The sequence below is a fragment of the Ostrea edulis genome, chromosome 2 (assembly GCF_947568905.1).
Source record: "Ostrea edulis chromosome 2, xbOstEdul1.1, whole genome shotgun sequence".
In the NCBI taxonomy this organism is placed as follows: Eukaryota; Metazoa; Mollusca; class Bivalvia; order Ostreida; family Ostreidae; genus Ostrea; species Ostrea edulis.
This window is the reverse complement of record NC_079165.1, coordinates 49,021,961-49,044,568: the sequence shown is the minus strand read 5'-3', so window position 1 is coordinate 49,044,568 and position 22,608 is coordinate 49,021,961. Positions and strand designations below refer to the sequence as shown.

The 22,608-nt window shown below is 37.0% G+C and overlaps 1 protein-coding gene across 5 annotated transcripts in view; it reads right to left on the bottom strand.

The window, feature by feature from the left end:
- The window catches only part of LOC125679484 (golgin subfamily A member 2-like), a 146,220-nt gene that overhangs the window by 89,485 nt on the left and 34,127 nt on the right, over positions 1-22,608 (bottom strand). For 3 of the 5 annotated variants that reach the window (XM_048918738.2, XM_048918741.2, XM_048918740.2), the window contains exons 6-8: positions 16,739-16,819; positions 12,315-12,416; positions 9,916-9,936 (exon numbers count right to left, since the gene is read on the bottom strand). In XM_048918738.2, the coding sequence (XP_048774695.2) occupies positions 9,916-9,936; positions 12,315-12,416; positions 16,739-16,819 (204 nt within the window). Of the gene's footprint in view, positions 1-9,915; positions 9,937-12,314; positions 12,417-16,738; positions 16,820-16,913; positions 22,554-22,608 lie in introns of those variants that run through there. The other 2 variants (XM_048918743.2, XM_048918739.2) reach the window with 2 other exon arrangements.

The window sequence follows — 22,608 nt, the reverse complement described above, 5'->3', positions numbered from 1 at the left end:
TTATTTTATTCCTATAAAAACACACAATGGAAAGTAATCCATGGGAAACCAATTAACTGACACCTACCTACCTGTGTAATTATGAGGCTACCAACCTGGACAACTACCATTGCTGGTGACTTCAATATAGCCATTATAAAAACAATATATTATTTACTCAGTGGACCAATAATTGATTTCAAAATAAGTGATATTTCAATATAAGCGATTTCAATTTAACCGATATTTTAATGCAAAGAAAATAAGAGACTGAGACTGGGGATTTTGTTTTACTTCAAAATATGTGACTTCAATATAAGTGGAGTAAGCTGTATATATATACAGTTTAGAACATTTTATGTAGTGCTATATTGCTTAGAATTAAGAAGGAATGCTACCATTTTATGCAGTGCTGTATGTTGTATTGTCAGAATTTTTAAAATGAATATAATAATAATAATAATCAAAGGCCTGAGAATCGACTCGCTCTTCATTGTCAACTGGAATAGGTAATCTTGAAGGAGCAAGATAGTAGTAATCAAGGATGGCGAACACTGTGTAAGGTGACTAAATTTGACTAAGTCATGACCACTGCCATTTAAATTACATGTACATATCCAACATGGATGTAAAGAGTAATTGCTAACTGATGATTGTGCTAAACAATCCATGATGTGCAAATGCTAAGAATTGGAGGAAAATCATTATGTAGTCATATAGTACTTTATATCACAACAGAAAAACCCTCAAATAAGCACCACAATGGTTGTAAGAAGATACCATCCAACAAAAAAGTTTAGCAAATCAATTCCTTGAGCTTATAAACTTTAGTCAATGTTACAATGACTATGCAGTTGACATTTATAAGAAACATCACTGTTTTTACTGTACTGACTATCTGTGCATATTTTGAGAGTTTATTCATCAACTAGTCATAAAATGCTACCATCAAAACAATAAAGAAAACAAGAAATGTTTGTAAAACAATACAAACATACAACAATACCCCCACTCCCAACGTGGTGCAAAATTGTAAACGGTTATACACATGCATCATTTAATTGATAATAATACCAAACTAATGCAAGTCAAGATGTTGAGAGGACAATATCTTCCTATGTCCAGAATTGACTGACCCTTGGCCTTTGACCATGTGACCTAAAATAGATAGGAGTAATCTATTCCATAGGATGTACCAGTGTACCAAGTTTGGTGTCTGAAGTCAAGCTACTGATTCTTGAAATATAGGAGACAATATATTACTATGTCCAGTTTGACCCTTGATCTTTACCCATGTGACCTCAAATCAATAGGGGTCATCTACTCCTTATGATGTACCAGTGTACCAAGTTTGATGTCCGTCAACCAAAGAGTTCTCGAGATATTGAGTGGATAGTATATTCCTATGTCCATTTTGACCCTTGACCTTTAACCATATGACCTTAGAATCATAAGGGGTCATCTACTCCTTATGATGTACCAGTGTACCAAGTTTGATGTCTGTCAAGCAAAGGGTCCTCAAGATATTAAATGGACAGCATATTCCTATGACGTCCAGAGTGGACTGACTTTTCACCTTTTGACCTAAAAATCAATAGGGGTCCTCTTCTACTCATAACCAACCAACATTTGAAATATCCTAACAATCAAGTGAATGGTTTCCAAGATATTGAGCGAACATGTGGTTTGACGACCGACAAGTGCAAAGCACCCACCCACCCTCCTCTATTCTTTGAAAGGGGGCGTATGTAATTGTTTACAAAATCTCATATATATAGTAACATGAATTTAGAAATATGGCTGAAATGGGTTTCCGTACTTCGGAAAAACGTAAATACTGACTATCACATTGACATTAATGGGCTTCCATAATTCTAGAAAATACTACAATCGGAATAATGCATTATGCTTATTAATTTACACTGGTATTTAACCAAATATAATACGCACTTTTTAATTCTTTTTTTTTAATGTGAAGGGACACATTATACATACTACTAAAGGTTTTTGACTCATTTTGTTTTAGTCAATGCAATGTGCACTTATAATTTTTCGCCGCGTTGTTTACCTATCTAAAAGCGTAAAATTGTTGTTTTTTTTAAATTATCTTACACCCTGTAACTAATCATTATGAAACAGCCAATTAAAATTTCATTGTGCAATTTTTAAAACTGCCATGATATTATAATACCGTGACTAGCACATGTTTTGTGTACATGTCCTTTGTCACTAGAGTTTGTCAGATTTCTGCATGTTGCACGTTTTTCATGGGTCTGGGAATATGCGATTACTTTTGAGTTTTAACTTCCCTTTTGCAGTAAACGACTGATGTACTTACCCATCTAAATGCGGCAAAATTTTAAAGGGTTATGTTTGAATTCTTCATTTAGTACCAATTAAATTACTGGCTTTGATTATTGTTATGTTTATAATTACCGAGGGGGGTCGTTATATTGCACCTTGGTACGTCATTTTTCGAAGCTTGGAAAACTTTAAACAAAGAAAATATCGAATCTGTTAAAACTTTATTGCTACGAACTCTCATGCTTTGCTGAAATTAACATTATTTCCCCGAAAATACTGCTATGTAGAGTGTATAAGGACAAGATTGCCGTTTTCTTAAAAAACAAATTTGCTGCACTGTATACAAATTCTAGTGCATGCTATTTTGAGAACCTGCATTATTTTCACAAAGATTTCTCGTGAAGCTAAATGTGTAAATGCGATTGTACACACGAACAATGGTATTTCCACAATTTACAGGCCCCAAAACTTGGCAAAAGGGTATCATCGTATTAAATATATTCTGCAAAATACGGTAAATCACCATAAATGTGATTATCTATATCTGACTGTGGTTCCAAAAGTTGTCATAGCCGAGGGGTGGTGATGGGGATAAGCTCCCTTTGTCTATAAAATGCTCCTCATGGCGTGCGCCTCTAATAGCCTCTGACAACCAAGTCCAGCTCCTAGCCTGCTCGTGTGGTTTGCATCAAGCCCGGCGGAACTGCTACTACTGATAGGAGAAGGGGTGAAGGCAGGTTACCTGGCGTCTGAAAACCAGTGCTTTGGGTAGATGGGGCTCATCAGTCTGGGAGGACAGCTCATCTAAGAGAAGGAAAACTCTTATTCCAAACCTCTGCTGCCTTGCGGCCATACCCACTTATGGGAAAGGCTAGGTGAAGGAAATCACTGATATAAAACCAATGGGCGGACTGTGCTCAATATCCAGGGATGGAAAGCAGTCTAGGAAGGAAACTCCAAAATTAAACCACCTTTCCTCGAGGTTATTAGAGGTTTGCACAGGGCCAACAACCCTACCTATAAAAAAAAGTCAAGTTACAGAAGCATCAACGACAAACCAAAACCAACATAACCTGGGCCAAATTGGGCCTACTTCAAGAGGAACTATGATGCTGTGCAATGAAACCCGAAAGGAAGCTGCAGGGCTGACTCCCTTTCTGACACCCAGGAAAACCATCAGACTCGCTACTTGGAACATCAGAACAATGTATGAAGCAGGAAGAACAGCACAAGTAGCAAAGGAGATGAAGCACTACGACATTTGTCTCCTAGGACTGAGTGAGACGAGGTGGCTACAGACAGGACAGTTGAGGCTGACTACCGGAGAAACATTGTTGTATTCAGGACACACCACGGAGGGAGCCCCTCACACCGAAGGTGTAGGCCTGATGTTATCCCCGGAGGCACAACGCGCTCTTATCGGATGGGAACCTATCAACTCACGGATAATAACAGCTAAGTTCAGCACCAAGAAAAGCAAGTTCAAATTGAACATCATCCAGTGTTATGCCCCCACCAACAATACTGATGACGAAAAGAAAAACGCCTTTTACCAGCAACTACAGGCAGTCTTGGATACAGCAGGGAAGAAAGATATGACAATACTTATGGGCGACTTCAATGCAAAGATTGGAGCTGATAACACTGGCTACAATGAAGTCATGGGCACACAAGGACTGGGCTACATGAACGAGAATGGCGAGAGATTTGCAGACCTATGCTCCCTTAACCAGCTTGTAATAGGAGGAAGCATTTTCCCTCATAAACGGATTCACAAGGCCACATGGAGATCCCCTGATCATTTTACAGAAAATCAGATCGACCATATTTGCATCAGCAAGAAATTTTGAAGAGCATGGAAAGATGTCAGGGTGATGAGAGGAGCAGACATTTCATCAGACCACCATCTGCTGATGACGGCAGTAAGACTACGTCTCAAAAAGTTTAAAAACACGACAAACATGAGGACAAGGTACAACGTGAGTGTCCTCAAAACAAAGGAAGTGAGGACAGCATTCCACCTCAGCCTGTCCAACAGATTCCAGCCGCTAAAAGACCAGCTAAAAAACAATTATACCAACATCGAGACCCAGTGGCAGCACATCAAGAAAGTGTGGTGAGACACATGTGAAGAAGTTCTCGGCAGAAGAAAGACTCAACACAAAGAGTGGATATTTGTTGATACCAAGAGGAAACTGGAGGCGAGGAAGGAAAAGAAAGCAGCACTGAACACAAGCCGGACAAGAGCAGCGAAGGCAAAAGCTCAAGAGGACTACACAGCCACAGATAAAGAAGTCAAGAAAAGCATCAGGAAAGATAAACGGGATCATATAGACAATCTGGCCAAACAAGCTGAAGAAGCAGTGGGACAGGGAAACTTGAGAGAACTGTATATGGTCACAAAGAAGCTCTCCAACAAGTTCCAGCAGACAGACAAGCCAGTGAAGGACAAGAACGGGAACCCTCTCACAACAACAGAAGAACAATTGAAGAGATGGGTAGAACACTTTGGAGAGCTATTAAATAGACTAACACCAGATATGCCTCCAGACATACAACCAGCCAATGCAGACCTCCCGATTGACTGCGACAAGCCAACAAAGACAGAGATCAGGAGAGCAATTACCACACTTACGAATGGAAAAGCAGCAGGGCCTGACGAGATACCAGCGGAAGCCATCAAAGCTGATACAGAGACAGCTGTTAACATCTTGCACAACCTCTTCAAGAAGATCTGGGAGGAAGAGAACATCCCAGAGGAATGGAAAGAAGGCATCCTCATTAAGCTACCAAAGAAGGGTGATCTGAGGGACTGCAGTAACTACCGGGGAATTATGCTCCTGTCAGTGCCTGGCAAGGTCCTCAACAGGATCCTTCTCGAGAGGACGAAAGAGGCAGTGGACCCAAAGCTCCATGACCAGCAGGCTGGTTTTAGACGCAACAGATCATGTGCTGACCAGATAGCCAGTCTGCGCATCATCATCGAACAATGACTGGAGTGGAAGTCACCCCTCTATATCAAATTCATCGACTACGAGAAAGCGTTCGACAGCGTGGACCGTGAGACACTGTGGAAGATACTGAGACACTATGGAGTACCCGAGAAGCTCGTCTCCCTGATCCGTAACACCTACCAAGGCATGACATGCAGGGTTACCCATGCTGGTCAGATGTCAGAGAGTTTTGAGGTCAAGACAGGAGTTCGACAAGGATGTTTGCTGTCACCATTCCTCTTCCTCTTGGTTATTGACTGGATCATGAGGACTACCACATCAGGCAGGAATAATGGTATACAGTGGACACTCCTGACGCAACTCGACGATCTAGACTTTGCCGATGACCTGGCTCTCCTTTCGCACAACCACAGTCAGATGCAGGACAAAACAACTCACCTTGTAACAACATCAGTAGGAACGGGACTCAAGATCAACTTGAAGAAAACAGAATTGATGAAGATCAACACCACTGTCCAATTACCAGTCACAGTTGGTGGTGAGCCCATCAAAGAAGTTGAGTCTTTCATCTACCTGGGGAGTGTGATGGATAGACAGGGTGGCACAGACCACGACATCAAGTCAAGAATCGGCAAGGCACGAGCAGCGTTTACCATGCTAAAGAACATATGGGCCTCAAAGAACATCCACATTACTACCAAACTGCGGATCCTCAACTCCAATGTTAAGTCCGTCTTGCTGTATGGAGCAGAGACATGGAGAATGACCAAAACAACCCTGCAGAAGATCCAGACATTTTACAACACCTGTCTCAGGCGCATCTTCAACATCCGATGGCCTGAAAAGATCACAAATGAAGAACTATGGAAGAGAGCAGGGCAGGAACCCATAGACATACAAATCAGACGTAGGAAGTGGGGCTGGATTGGACACACCCTAAGGAAGCCACCTTCCAGCACCACACGCCAGGCCCTGACCTGGAACCCACAGGGCAAGAGAAAGAGGGGACGTCCAAGAAACACCTGGAGGCGTGACTCAGAAGTAGAATTAAAAGCGCAGGACATGACCTGGCATGACACCGCAAAAGCAGCCCAGAATCGTGTTCGTTGGAGGACTGTCGTCGATGGCCTATGTTCCTCACGAAACGACAGGCCTAAGTAAGTAAGTATATCTGACTGCAGAAAAGACTTAAAAGAGAAAACATAACAAACTGAATGTGTGTTACTCGCATCACGACGATGGTGAAGATTCAAAGTGCAGACTGCCCAGTAGGGGCCCTGCTACACTACTTGTATCACCCCGATAGATTCCCGCAGAAATAGTTACATGGTTTAAGCTTTGACACACTTTCGAAGAGGCCTCGACGGGGAGTATGATCGGTCCTAATATACCAATACCATTTTCAAATATTTACTATGCTTTTCCAACTTAAGAAAGCGAGATATTACTTTCTTCACTATGAACTATTTAATTACAAGTTATTTGTTTCATGTTTACGAATCTATTTTTGTAGTACAATCGCCTGTTGCTTACATCATGTATTCATGCGCACTATGTTTAGTTTCTTTAAACGTATTGAGGGGACTCATTTAAATTACATTGTTATAAGAATGTCAACATACATGTATGATATGTCTTCAAAATTTAATGAAGCTGTTCAAAAAGCAAATGAACGATATTTGAAGATCTTTGTGCGCGGGATTTATTTGCTGTCAGTGTAAGAATAAACAGAAAGTTTGTGATACGCGATAAATCCGCACGTCGTTGATAGCAAGGAGCATCTCGCTTCGCAAGCCGACTCAATAATAATGATTGGTTTTATATAGCACTTTTTCCAGCGTATGCTGCTCAAAGTGCTTTACAATACATTATTACCCCTGCAGACCTTATATCAATCTAGAACTTTCTCAGCTTCCTGGGAAGCATACAGTGCAAGCTGCCATTACAGGCGCTAGAGCACTAACATTTTAACAATATCTTTCACTGTCTATAGCCAGGTACCTCTTTTACACTTGGGTGGAGTGAGGAAATTCATGGAAAGTGCCTTTCCCAAGGACACAACGTTGGCCCTACCGTGGCCAGGACTCGAACCCATGACCTTTCGGTCTCGAGTCTGACAGCCTAACCATTAGGCCACCGATGCACAGAAATGCTGTTTTCACATGTAATCCACATAAGAATGCTTTGATTTTACCTGTAATTCAGAAAAGATATTTGCAAAATTGTAATGCCATATTTTTTGCGGAAGAGTGAAAAAAAATTGTGGAATCATAACATTTTTATTGCGGAAGCGTAATATCAATTTGCGGAAATGTGTTGTGCCAGACTTCAAATAGTCCTTGATTAGAAATCACCAAATCATATCCGATATCGCTGTGAAACCTGCACACATACTTGTACACATTGTGTGTCCATGTTTGTATAAAAAACAGTCAATAGAAGAAAAATAACAACAACAAAAACAGTCAACAGTATATCATACTAGTCTTTAAATTGCTCTTGCATTGTCACATCATTAACTTTAAATACCTTGCATAAACAAACAATTATCTGACACTACATGTGCCAATGCCAGCTGCTCATTTATTCGGCTGTGGTTAACATGATTCCAAACACTCCTAGCTTTTTTCTTTGAAGTATTGTCAAAAACAATCAATGCTCTTGGAAGCTTATAAAATAACCATCCTATCAATATTTACAGAGCCTAATATAAATGTCATGCTTTGTCCATCAAGAGCACTATGATGCCAATGAATGTCTTGCAGCATTTCCCTTACAGACATTTCTAAGGATAGCGAGTTCATGAATCAAATTGTTGATCAATTTATCAATGCACGATATCTACCCTTTCATTTTTTGGATATATAAATTAATATGTACCTTGCTTCTACTGATTGTTTGGTTGTACAAAGTACAGACTGCAAGTAAAATCCCGAGAATCGTGGGTGATTTGGAATACACTAAATGACTGTTATTATTTCTTAATCTTATTTTTAAATTCACCAACTGCATTGGCATTACCACACTTTAAAGGGGCATGGACATAATATGAGATGAAAATTTTCAAATTTTATTTTTCCATTTTTTGTTTACAGTAATTAACTAAAATCAAAGGGATGGGTTTGTATTCCCCACCTGTGTAGATCTGCCAATTGAGCATACATCTGCTCTATATACCTGCATTAATTTGTACATGCACGCATTGGAATTTTATATCAGAGGGAGGAGGCGACTAGCTTCACTAATTAACGTAAACCTTTTGTGAAATGAAAGGGGCCAGGAACTTATAACTAAAGTCAGGGAATGTGGTTAAGTTGTTGATTAATGTACACCCCCTCCCTGGTTCCAACACCAACATAACACAGTCAACAGAACACAAAATCCACAAGAATGTAGCATTTTAAAACCTTATGCAATGACTGTTCCATGCAGTCTCAATTTCTGTGACTGTTTTCTGAATAGTTTGTAAGCAAAATACATGTTACTGTTTGGTTTTATGATACACAGAATATCATTGAGTTATTTCCTTTGTTATGTCTATCTGTCTGTAATTTTATGTGTGTCATTTGTAGTGTGTGCATGTTGCATGTGTGCTATTTGTTGTAGAATCCTCTTAAGAATTGAACTGCACGTTTGAGCTGTTTAGAGTCGATATGAACAGATTTGGATTTGAGGAATTTGGCTCAAATCCACAGTGGTTCATTATTGACCATGAACAGCTCAAAAGTGCTGATCATTTCTCATATTTATACTCATTTAATGAATCACTGTTTGTTTACATTGCATCTATAAGTCACAAAATATTTTTGCTTATTGGAACAGCATCCTGGAATGTGAACTTGCATGTCAAAATATAGTGCACATAAAATGAACAAAATGCATTGTTAATTCAACAAATTTAATGAATAAGTGATTTCTTAAATTTTAAGGAATAGAATTTTTAAAATGAAACTTCACAAAGATTCCTGGGTATTGCGGAGGCTCGTTGTTCGGTCTGAATAGCGGGACGTGCCAAGGATTTGAAACTGATAAATAGATTTGTGCAGTTCTTATTTTTGATGCGGAAAAAACAAACTTAAGACTTTAAAAAAAATTTTTTTTGCATAAAACAAACTTCTTAGATCCACCTCTGTCACAGTCGTATTATGACATACGTCAAATGTAGACATGATGTCACACATCGTCTTACTTTGCCTCTCGTTTAACATTAGGCCTAATGGTGCACTGTATTTTCACTGTATTTTGGAGCTAGGAGACCACAAGATTGGTATGATAATCCATGTATTAAGTTCACAATCTTAGTCCAAGGTGTGACTTTTTGAGATCTCTGTAACACATGTTGCATTTTTTAAGTTATTATGCTCTCAAATTTTCTGTTGCATGCTTTCAATTAGTTCATGATCCGTTCATGGTAAATATGAACAGATTGTGTCACGAGCTGAAATTGGTTGGCTCATCAAGGAAAATGCGATTTGTAATATAAATGTTGACTGAATTTCTGATTGATATACCGATTCAAATTAATCTGCTAAGATTGAAATAAACCTTGTAACTGGGACAAATCTAGTTGTTCATCACCCAGTAACACGATGAAAGATTCTTAAGCAAAACATAAAAGGGACAATAAAACTGGTGCAAAAAGGAGATGAGCGACTGGCTGACTGCAGATATACACTACCTGAACATCAGACTGAATTGCCTAAAAAGAAGATATTTCTTGCAATAAAACTTTCAAAATCTAAACATGTTGGAGTGGAACATTTTGGTAATGCACAAATACTTATTTGAGCATAAATATCTAAAATTCAGAGCAATACAATCTAACACACTATTCGGCATATTCATGATCAGTGTTGTTTCTGTGGTGGAATAATCAAGCTCTTGCATCATCACACTATTTGCCTAAGTTGCTAAAATGTGAATCCTGCTAAAATAAGAAACACATACAGTACATTTCCTTACTCTAGTTCTGTATAATGAAATCCTTCAGGCATGACGCCTGAATTTGTGTTTGATATGTAAGAAACATTTATGTACCCTTCCAGTTGTACACAATATAGAAAGCTATAAAACAAATCACTCCATAAACAGCAGGTAAATATCCTAGTACATGTAGCTGTCTCTATAAACATTAGCTAAACGTTCTAGTACCTGTAACTGTCTCTATAAACAGTAGGTAAATGTTCTAGTACCTGTAACTGTCTCTATAAACAATAGGTAAACATTCTAGTACCTGTAGCTGTCTCTATAAACAATAGGTAAACATTCTAGTACCTGTAACTGTCTCTATAAACACCAGGTAAATGTTCTAGTACCTGTAGCTGTCTCTATAAACACCAGGTAAATGTTCTAGTACCTGTAGCTGTCTCTATAAACAATAGGTAAATGTTCTAGTACCTGTAGCTGTCTCAACAAATAACAGGAAAACATTCTAGTACCTGTAGCTGTCTCTATAAACACCAGGTAAATGTTCTAGTACCTGTAGCTGTCTCTATAAACACCAGGTAAATGTTCTAGTACCTGTAGCTGTCTCTATAAACAGTAGTTAAATATTCTAGTACCTGTAGCTGTCTCTATAAACAGCAAATAAATGTTCTAGTACCTGTAGCTGTCTCTATAAACATTAGCTAAACGTTCTAGTACCTGTAACTGTCTCTATAAACAGTAGGTAAATGTTCTAGTACCTGTAACTGTCTCTATAAACACCAGGTAAATGTTCTAGTACCTGTAACTGTCTCTATAAACAGTAGGTAAATATTCTAGTACCTGTAACTGTCTCTATAAACAGTAGGTAAATGTTCTAGTTCCTGTAACTGTCTCTATAAACTGCAGGTAAACATTTTAGTACCTGTAGCTGTCTCTATAAACAGTAGTTAAATATTCTAGTACCTGTAGCTGTCTCTATAAACACCAGGTAAATGTTCTAGTACCTGTAGCTGTCTCTATAAACAATAGGTAAATGTTCTAGTACCTGTAGCTGTCTCTATAAATAATAGGTAAACATTCTAGTACCTGTAGCTGTCTCTATAAACAATAGGTAAATGTTCTAGTACCTGTAGCTGTCTCAATAAACAATAGGTAAATGTTCTAGTACCTGTAGCTGTCTCTATAAACAGTAGGTAAATGTTCTAGTACCTGTAGCTGTCTCTATAAACACCAGGTAAACATTCTAGTACCTGTAGCTGTCTCTATAAACACCAGGTAAATGTTCTAGTACCTGTAGCTGTCTCTATAAACAGTAGTTAAATATTCTAGTACCTGTAGCTGTCTCTATAAACAGCAAATAAATGTTCTAGTACCTGTAGCTGTCTCTATAAACATTAGCTAAACGTTCGAGTACCTGTAACTGTCTCTATAAACAGTAGGTAAATGTTCTAGTACCTGTAACTGTCTCTATAAACACCAGGTAAATGTTCTAGTACCTGTAACTGTCTCTATAAACAGTAGGTAAATATTCTAGTACCTGTAACTGTCTCTATAAACAGTAGGTAAATGTTCTAGTTCCTGTAACTGTCTCTATAAACTGCAGGTAAACATTTTAGTACCTGTAGCTGTCTCTATAAACAGCAGGTAAATGTTCTAGTACCTGTAACTGTCTCAATAAACAATAGGTAAATGTTCTAGTACCTGTAGCTGTCTCTATAAACAATAGGTAAATGTTCTAGTACCTGTAGCTGTCTCTTTAAACAATAGGTAAATGTTCTAGTTCCTGTAACTGTCTCTATAAACAATAGGTAAATGTTCTAGTACCTGTAGCTGTCTCTATAAACAGCAGGTAAATGTTCTAGTACCTGTAACTGTCTCAATAAACAATAGGTAAATGTTCTAGTACCTGTAGCTGTCTCTATAAACAGCAGGTAAATGTTCTAGTACCTGTAGCTGTCTCAATAAACAATAGGTAAATGTTCTAGTACTGTAGCTGTCTCTATAAACAATAGGTAAATGTTCTAGTACCTGTAGCTGTCTCTATAAACAATAGGTAAATGTTCTAGTACCTGTAGCTGTCTCTATAAACAATAGGTAAATGTTTTAGTACCTGTAGCTGTCTCAACAAATAACAGGAAAACATTCTAGTACCTGTAGCTGCTCTCTGAGTGGTCCCATTTCTTTTTTCTGTTTTTCTGTGGAGCTCTCCATTTCCTGGTCCAGTTGAGATTGCAAAGACTGTGCATGTTCTTGCTGAAAAAAGGGAAATAGTTTATGAAAAGCAGAAAATGGGTGTTTTCAAAAACTGTACAGTACTTCACAATCTATATTCTGAATAATATAAGCCTTGAAAAAAAACAAATGCAACAACAAGTGCACATGGTACAAGGGCTAAGCCTGTTGCTAAAAAAATCACATCTACTATCTTTGGCAGTTAAGCCCCTGTTACTTACACTGGGTTTCAAAGCAATGTCAGAACTTTTAATCCCTAGTCCAACCCATTACACCAATGACCATTTACTTTCTAGTCCAACCCATTAAACCACTGACCCTTTACTTCCTAGTCTAACCCATTAAACTACTGACCCTTTAATCCCTAGTCCAACCCATTAAACCACTGACCCTTTAATTCCTAGTCTAACCCATTACACCACTGACCCTTTACTTCCTAGTCTAACCCATTACACCACTGACCCTTCACTTCCTAGTCTAACCCATTACAACACTAACCCTTTAATTCCTAGTCCAACCCATTAAACCACTGACCATTTAATCCCTAGTCCAACCCATTAAACCACTGACCCTTTAATTCCTATCATAGCCCATTAAACCACTGACCCTTTAATTCCTAGTCCAACCCATTATACCACTGACCCTTTACTTCCTAGTCTAACCCATTACAAACTAACCCTTTACTTCCTAGTCTAACCCATTAAATCACTGATCATTTACTTCCTAGTCTAACCCATTACACCACTGACCCTTTACTTCCTAGTCTAACCCATTAAGCCACTGACCCTTTACTTCCTAGTCTAACCCATTACATCACTGACCCTTTAATTCCTAGCCCAACCCATTAAACCACTGACCCATTAATCCCTAGTCCAACCCATTAAACCACTGACACTTTAATTCCTTGTTTACATAACAAGGACTTGAGACCTCTGTATCTCCCATATACCTTGACAACCAACATTCAAATTTTTTGCTGATCATCAGTAATACCTTAGTTAAGCATTCTAAGCATTAAACATCAAAAAATAAAAATTTCTGCTCAAATCATGCCCATGTCCCTTTACTTCCTAGTCTAACCCATTACACCACTGATCCTTCAATTCCTTGTCCAACCCATTAATCTACTGACCCTTTAATTCCCAATTCTAACTTATTAATCTACTGACCCTTTAATCCCTAGTCTAACCCAATAATCTACTGTCTCTTTAATCCCTATAGCTTAGTTGTAGCATCCTGCACAGTTGTGCTTAAAAGCTCAGAAGCTATCTTCCTTAAATGAAATAAACCAATTTTTTTTTTACAGTCATGCAAGAGTCAGGAGTGTGTGATTTTCTTTAAGTAAAGCACAAAGTACATAAAAAGGCCTAAAAATGTCTCTGTTTTAAGGAGGTACTCTACATCGTCATAATGGCTGACTTCCTTCTAAAACATCGTAGAAAATATAAATATCAGCAATATTTGTCTATTCATTTAAAAATTTCTTGCCTAGCTGAGTAGCTCAGTAGGTTAGCACGTCAATGACTGAACTGTAGATCGCATGTTCAAGTCCAGCAGGGGTTTTAAATTTTTCTCAGATTGCTTTCAACTAAAACTGTATTTTTTGACTAAAAATTTGAAAATTTTCAATTTCAAAATATTATTGTACATATTCTCCACTTTTCATCCATATCAAATTTCCCTGGTGTAGCATACCTTCTTAAATGTAATGTAATGACCCTATTGTAGCCCAAACCTAACCCGGCGGCCATGATTTTAACAAACTTGAATCTGCACTATGTCAGGAAGATTTCATGTAAATTTCTACTTTCCTGGCCCAGTGGTTCTTCAGAAGAAGATTTTCAAAGATTTTACCTAATATGTTCGCATGTAAAACTTTGATCCCCTATTGTGGCCTCATCCTACCCCCAAGGGTCATGATTTTAACAAACTTGAATCTGCACTATGCCAGGAACCTTTCATGTAAATTTGTGCTTTCCTGACCAAGTGGTTCTTGAGAAGATCGATTCTTAAAGATTTTCCTTATATATTTGTATATAAAACTTTGATCCTCTATTGTGGTCCCATCCTAAACCTGAGAGTCACGATTTTAACGAACTTGAATCTGCACTATGTAAGGAAGCTTTATGTAAATTTCAGCTCTTCTGGCTTAGTGGTTCTTTAGAAGATTATTAAATGACCCCACCCTATTTTGGCATTTTTTTTATTATCTCCCCTCTGAACAAACTTGAAAGCCCTTCACCCAAGGATGCTTTTTGACAAGTTCGGTTGAAATTGGCCCAGTGGTTCTGGAGAAGAAACCAAAAATATAAACAAGAGGCCCACAGGCCTTATCAGTCAATTGAGTACTAGTGAAAAAGTATCACTATTCCCAAGGTTATGAAATCTAGAAAAAAAATTCCTGTTCTGAATATCTAAGCTAAATTCTAATTTTCAGCAACAGTATAAATCAAGATGCATTTTTAAAACTTTACTGTCCTCAAAAGTGCTTACACTGATGAAAGGCTTTACATAATATAATAGGTGTATTAACATTAAAACACCAAAAGATATGACTAATTTGGACCCATCCTAGAGTCAAAACCCTGGGTTGTGAAATTCATCATTTTTTGTACATCCTTTTCTGCTATTCCTAAGTATGTATTTAGATTTTATACAGTATCAGCAAACTTACACATAAATACTATAATTATACTAAATTTGGCCCTACCCTGGGGTCAGAACCCTTACTCCAGGGATCATCAAATTTACTATTTTTGTAAAGGACTACCTGCTCTTTCTAAATATCCATTCAGTTTCAATTTAGTATCAATAACACTAAAGAAGATGTTATATAAGTGTTTTACACATAAACACTATATAGTAAGTTAGGCCCCACCCTGGGGTCAGAACCCCTAGCCCAGGGATCATGAAATTTAGTTTTCCTTAAACATGTGCAGTTCAAAAGAAGAATAATTTTGAAAATTGGTCAATTTGGGACAGTTTTTGTCCCACCCCTAAGGCCCCGGGGGTGCAGGAGTCCTGAAATATACAATTTATGTCCCCCTTGTTCCAAAGATGCTTCATACCAAATTTGAAAAGAATTGGAAATGTAGTTATCAAGAAGAAATTAAAAAATTCTATTCTTCACACATTTAATAACTGACCATTTTGGCCCCATCCTAATACCAAAACCCCTACCCTTGGGATCATCAAATTTATAATATTTGCTATTTTTAAAGATCCATTTAGTTTCAATTTATTATCAATAGCACTAAAGAAGATGTTATTTAAGTGTTTACATAATCTAAGTTTGGCTCCGCCATGGGGTCAAACCCCTAGGAGTCCTGAAATTTACAATTTATGCCCCCCTTGTCCCAAGGATGCTTCATACCAAATTTGAAAAGAATTGGAATGGTAGTTATCATGAAGAAGTTAAAAGTGTTCAATTGTTAACGCACGACACACAACGCACCACGACGGACGACAACCAATTGCAATAGGACACTTGAGTTTACTCAAGTGAACTAAAAAAAAAGTTAAAAATGTTCAATTGCTAACACATTTGATCACTGACCATTTTGGCCCCACCATGACACTAAAACCCTTAATCCTGGGATCAGGAAATTTACAATTTTGTAAAGGGCTCTCTGTTCATTCTAAATATCCATTTAGTTTCAATTTAGTATCAATAGCATTATAGAAAATGTTTTTTAAATGTTTTACACATAAATAATATATAATACCAAGTTTAGCCCTATACCCTTGAGTCAGAACCTCTACCCTGGGGATCATGAAATTTACAAATTTGGTTGAGGCCTTCCTTATCTACATCACTATATGCATCTAACTTTCCTTACACATGTGCGGTTGTATAGAGAAGATTTTTGAAAATTGGTCAATATTTTACATTTTTTGCCCCTGCAGTGGAGGAGTCCTGAATTTTACAATTTATGGCCCTCTTGTCCCAAAGTTGCTTCATACCAAATTTGAAAAGAATTGGAATGTTATCAAGAAGTTAAAAATGTTCAATTGATAACACACAACGGATGACGTATGATGACGGACGCAGACCAATTATTGCTAAAAATAAAACGCCTCAGCGATTTTCTCACTTGCTCAGGTTACACTGTGACATCTGACATAATGTACACCCAGCTATAATGTCATAGCCTACTTAACAAGACGTAACATAGTTCAGTAGGCTATGATGTCACAGCTAGTAAATCTGCAACAACCACTATTAGGACATTGAGTTTCTGGTTTAACACATTTCAATCATGTAATCAGTGTCATATTCTTAAACCACCAAGCTATATATGATCCACTACTACTTCTGAATGTTAACATCAAAATATACTAACTGCTTGCTGGACCTGTTTGTGCAATTTGTGGTTTTCCTCTCTCTGATTCTGTAACTGATTTGCTAATTCTTTGTTTCTTGTCTGAAAAATAAAACAAAAAATATGATTAGCAAATTACATAATAGGACAAATGACAAAACCCCTTTTAAGACTGATTCAGATCACGTAGACATACCCAACCAATGGCCTACATTTTCCACAATGTGGTCTTCAGTCGATGGTGTCATATAAGGAATAAATAGAAAATTTACAATTTTTGATTGCAATCAATTGCCAGTTAAGGAATTTTTCTAAGAATTAAGTGTAATGACTTAAATAGTGTAACTGAATAATAATAGTTCAGTTACTGGTTACATTTACTAGTATGTGTCTCTTGTGTGGTTTTCTCACTCGCAGTGTATGGTAATAATGTAAGAAAGTATGTAAATATTAACTAGTCCTTCTTTTAACCAGAGTGTCTTTAGTATATCAGCAATTCTTCATTAATGATTTTTATCAATATTTTCGACCACCAAAACACATGCAATATAAGTTATACCTAAAACACATGTGCAACCAATGCATACATGTACATCATCAATTTATCCTTTCACACAGAACAAACTACTTGTTGCTAGATGTACACTAGGTGTCAATAAACAGAACATGTTAATTATCTCGAATTGGTATCTCTAGTATAATATTTTAGTTGAAATTTTTTTTTCCACATGTGATTCAATCTTTTGAAAGTTAAATTTTGTGTACATCAACTTACAGCTCTTCTTGCACTTAAATTACTCAAGTGAGCGCAAAAACAATTATCAGGCACGTAGCAACAATGGGTCTGTCCCCTCTTATTATTACATGCAAAGTTGGATATTTTTACGAGCAGAAATTGATCTGTAGATAGGCTGGAAGCCCCCCCCCCCCCCCCCTTAAAAAAGCAGCATTGTGAATGATATAGTGGAAATGTAAAAAAATCTAATCGATGAATGGAACCAAAAGATCAAGCCTTGCTGCCTTCCCTCTTGAGCTTTGGATTTTTAAAAATTTACTTGTCATAAATTGTCGGGCAATATTATGAAGTCAACTTCCTCCTTTTTTAAACAATGCTACATGCCTGACTATATCACATGCTTTCACTGTGCTTTAATTCTAGGTGTCTGTTGTTTTTAAAACAGATTACGACTGAAATTATCGATATTAATTGCATTATAACTGGACAGAAATAAACGTTCAATACACCTATAACATTCCCTCCCCCTACCCCAACTCTACAATTTGACAAACTGCATAATTTAAAAGGTTTTCTCCATAAAATCGAAGAAATTAAACCTTGTTTATGTCATAGATATAATACAACCTGTTAAAACTCGGCATAATAATGAATTTGGTAACATAATCTTGACTATGCACTATTTGTTAATGCTATTTATGCGAGGCTTAGGACCGCAATCGCAAGTACGCCCCCAACTTCCGGTGTAAGGGGAGTAACTGCACAAATGTCGGCCATTAACCATTTCCTTTAGTACAGATACATACATTTCTTTTTAGTAATATATACATATATACCATCTGTCCAGTATTCTTTCCTCTTATCAACTAGATTTGTACTAATGGGTCAATCCCCATCCCACCACCACCACCGTGCTTACAATGTACTTCAACAAACTTCTACAATCCCAGTATTACATAGTTTAAAATGTACCGGACTATGATTTTAATTCCTGTGACCTTGACCTTGAGGGTCAAGACATATAACTGGTAGAAAGAAATTCTTGAGCTAAGTATGAGTGAATGTTCTCTATTACATTTCAGTAAAGTTTCTCTACACTGCCCTGTAAGATCAATCAAAGCCAGGACAGGACAATAGATGCGAGATAACAACACATTGACAATGTAGCAGATCTAATTGAGAAGACTGTTTTGTGCAACAGGAAATACAAACCTTTGGTTTTATGCATCTAAATATAACAACCACTCTTATCAACTCTTTGGTATACCCAGTGATGCAAAAAAAGATGTACGCACAATGTAATGTTCGCTATACGGAAATTTTTCCAGATTTGGTTTTTTATTGTATTATCGCCTCAGACTTCAGTATTTTGATAAAAAGTACAGATCCACGATGGATTTTGCAGCCATTTAGACACCCACGAAGGGTAAGATGTTTTACAATTACTATTAAAACGTTGGTATTTCTACTCCTACAACATTATGCATTCATGTAGACATACATTTCAATGAGTATTTTAGTAGTTCGATACATGGCATTTCTTTACTTGTGCAATTGGTATGTTGTAAAATATGGCTTGGCATTGTTAACTTTATCTTAAGCTTATGGTACAATATTGTGTTAGTGATTGATAAGTATGGGAATTAATGTAAATTTTCAAAGTATCAATTGTCATTGTGTAAGTGTCAGTTTGTCGCTATTTCTTTGCATAGTGTAAATCATGGTCTGTCCTCATGAACTGAAACATATTTCATATGTTAGAATGGCATATACTGTAGTTTTTTTTTAAAGGCTTTTTTACATATACTGAGTAGTTACGTATGTTTTATTTGTATTTTAGTTTTCTACCCAGAGGCCAATAAACATCCATTTGACCACATCTCTTGGCTTGTTTGTGCACACACAAGTTAAAAATCTACCATGCCACTTTCCTTACTTTTTTGATGGATCTCATAGTACCTTTACCAAACAAAATTATTTTTTTAAAGAATTTATTCATTACAGATGTTCTAAGGTTGCTCATTACACTAAAATTCTAATCAATGGCTCGTTAAAACACCTCTTATCAAGTTAGCTGCAGAACTGTAGCTCTCTGAAAAAATATTTTGACGGAACAGAGAGCTACAGTTCCACCCCTAATAAACACCTTCAATATACGGCGCACAAAAAGCTGCGCACGGTTGAGACCTGATATCGTTGTATTCTTGTGTTGCTGTCTCATAAATTTAATATGAAAAAATTCTTAACATATTTTCCTACTATAGTTGTGTCCAAACATACCTTCAAATATTCATTAAAGCCCCATACGACCCGAAAACTCCCAGCTTCAAATGAATTTGTTTGTTGACGTAGCCATGTTAGGTAACCGGGTCAATTCGAACCCCGGTTCATTTCCATACTTGAACAATAACCTCTTGATGTGAACTAATATCCTCACAACTATTTTAGCTAAATATTTTAAATAATATATCATTCCAGTTCCTTTAAATAATAATTATTCAAATAGCTAAACTCACGGAAATGCGGCTTTCATTAGTCTGGTTCGGTCTCCATCCCTTTCACACGAGTGTTAAGGACTTTTGTAGCATTATCATTAATCAAGAGCTTATTTTACCTTTAGAAAAACTTTATTTTTTAATTTCTATAAATTATTCATGCTGATAATAAATGAAGAGCGAACATATAACTTATAACGAATTTTATGAATATATACCAACAACAACAGGGTTCGAATTGACCCGGTTACCTAACATGGCTACGTCAACAAACAAATTCATTTGAAGCTGGGAGTTTTCGGGTCGTATGGGGCTTTAATGAATATTTGAAGGTATGTTTGGACACAACTATAGTAGGAAAATATGTTAAGAATTTTTTCATATTAAATTTATGAGACAGCAACACAAGAATACAACGATATCAGGTCTCAACCGTGCGCAGCTTTTTGTGCGCCGTATATTGAAGGTGTTTATTAGGGGTGGAACTGTAGCTCTCTGTTCCGTCAAAATATTTTTTCAGAGAGCTACAGTTCTGCAGCTATTATCAAGTATGATTTCACCATCGAAAGAGTGATACAAGCTCTCAAGTATTTTATATGAAATTTGGACTCTAGAAACTCTTATTTGCTAGCAAAACACTTTTTTTTATCATTCCAGGAAAAATCACAAAAAATTCATGTATATTGGTGAAATCATGCTTCATATGAGGTGTTTTAACGACCCACTAAATTTTTTTTTGTGTAATGAGCTACCTTAAAATGGCTGCAGGTTGTAAAGTACAGCTGAGGGAAGTTTCTCCCATTGGAACTATTTTACACGTGTATTTTCCAATGGAGATGAGTTTTTAAACTTCAAAATGTTATCAAATAGAGTTTGTTCCTTGAATTGCAAATATCGTTTGTGTACATGTGAAATAATGGACAGTTCAGTGGGCCCAAACTAATGTTGACTACTGTAAAGAGGTCAAATTTTTAAAATTCATACTTTAATATTTACATTTTCAGTGCTTTTGTCATTGATATCTTTACCAACTGTAATGATAGCAATTTCCTTGAGCTCATGAAAGCAATGCAGATGTGAACAATATGCATATGAATTAGGGGTGGGACGATATTCTTATTAGCCGATCCGATACGTAATATGATAGGCCCATGGGCCACAACGCTAACCTGCAGCACCTTGGCCCATATTTAAACATTTTCCCTATATATTCAAATGTAAAACTTTGATCTCTATTGTGGCCCCATCCTACCCCCGGAGGCCATGATTTTTACAAACTTGAATCTGCACTATGACAGGAAGCTTTCATGGAAATGTATACTTCTTTGGCTCAATGGTTTTTGAGAAGAAGATTTTCTCCATATACTTGTATGTAAAACTTTGATCCCCTATTGTGCCCCCATCCTACCTCATAGGCCATAATTCTAGAAAACTTGAATCTGCACTATGTCAGAATATAGCTTTCATGGAAATGTTAACAATTCTGGCCCAGTGGTTCTTGGGAAGATTTTCCCTATATATTTGTATGTAAAAGTTTGATCCCCTATTGTAGCCCCATCCAACCCGGGGGTCATGATTTTAACAAACTTGAATCTGCACTATGTCGAAAACCTTTCATATAAATTTCACCTTTTCTGGCCAGTGGTTCTTGAGAAGAAGATTTTTAAATTACTCTACCCTATTTTTACATTTTTGTGATTATTTCCCCTTTGAAGGGGGCATGGTCCTTCCTTTGAACAAACTTGAATCCCCTTCACCCAAGGATGATTTGTACCAAGTTTGGTTGAAATTGGCCCTGTGGTTCTAGAGAAGAAGTTAAAAGTATCAAAAATTTACAGACAGACGAACAGACGGACGGACGGACGAACGGATGGATGACGGACAATGGGTGATCAGAAAAGCTCACTTGAGCTTTCAGCTCAGGTGAGCTAAAAAAAAGTACAAAAAAGGATTTCAAACTTATTCAGTTCAAAACAAAACAAAAAATATCACTCGGTTCAGCTAGTTACTTGACAATAATAAAATAAATATCACAGCTTGTAAATAAATTTTGTCTTATCAATGTTTCTTGCACTGTTTTCCCTTTCGTAAACTGGCAAGCCAAACCTCTACCATACCCCTTACTTGCTTCCAGTCAGTTTTGTTAATGTTATAGTCTGCCATGTTATTTTGTTCTACTTTTATTTTCTGCTAGGCGGACTAAAAATACCTGACTTGTGACATTCTGATATTTTTGGAAAACCGCTAAGACGGGTATTGTCATTTAAAAGACGTGTATAGATCCGTATATCGCCAAGATGAATATCATGATGTATCAGGGCACCTCTAATATGAATCTTGGGAATTCAAACAGGTATGAAAATGAGGATATGAACTGCAACGCTTGATGCAGGCATATTTTTCATGAAGCACAAATGCTTATTTCTTAAATACCTCCGGAAATACACAGAATTCTTTATTTACATTTTGTGACAATCTAGATGAGTTACATGCATGTCAAAAGCTACATAATGCAATATCAAATGCCTTTGTCTAATTATTTTTCACTTGCCGAAACTGAATAAGAGTTACAAGCCTTTCTCTATTATACATATCAAGGGTACCTAAACATTCGGAAGCCTTTGTTTATATATATATATATATATATATATACATGTATA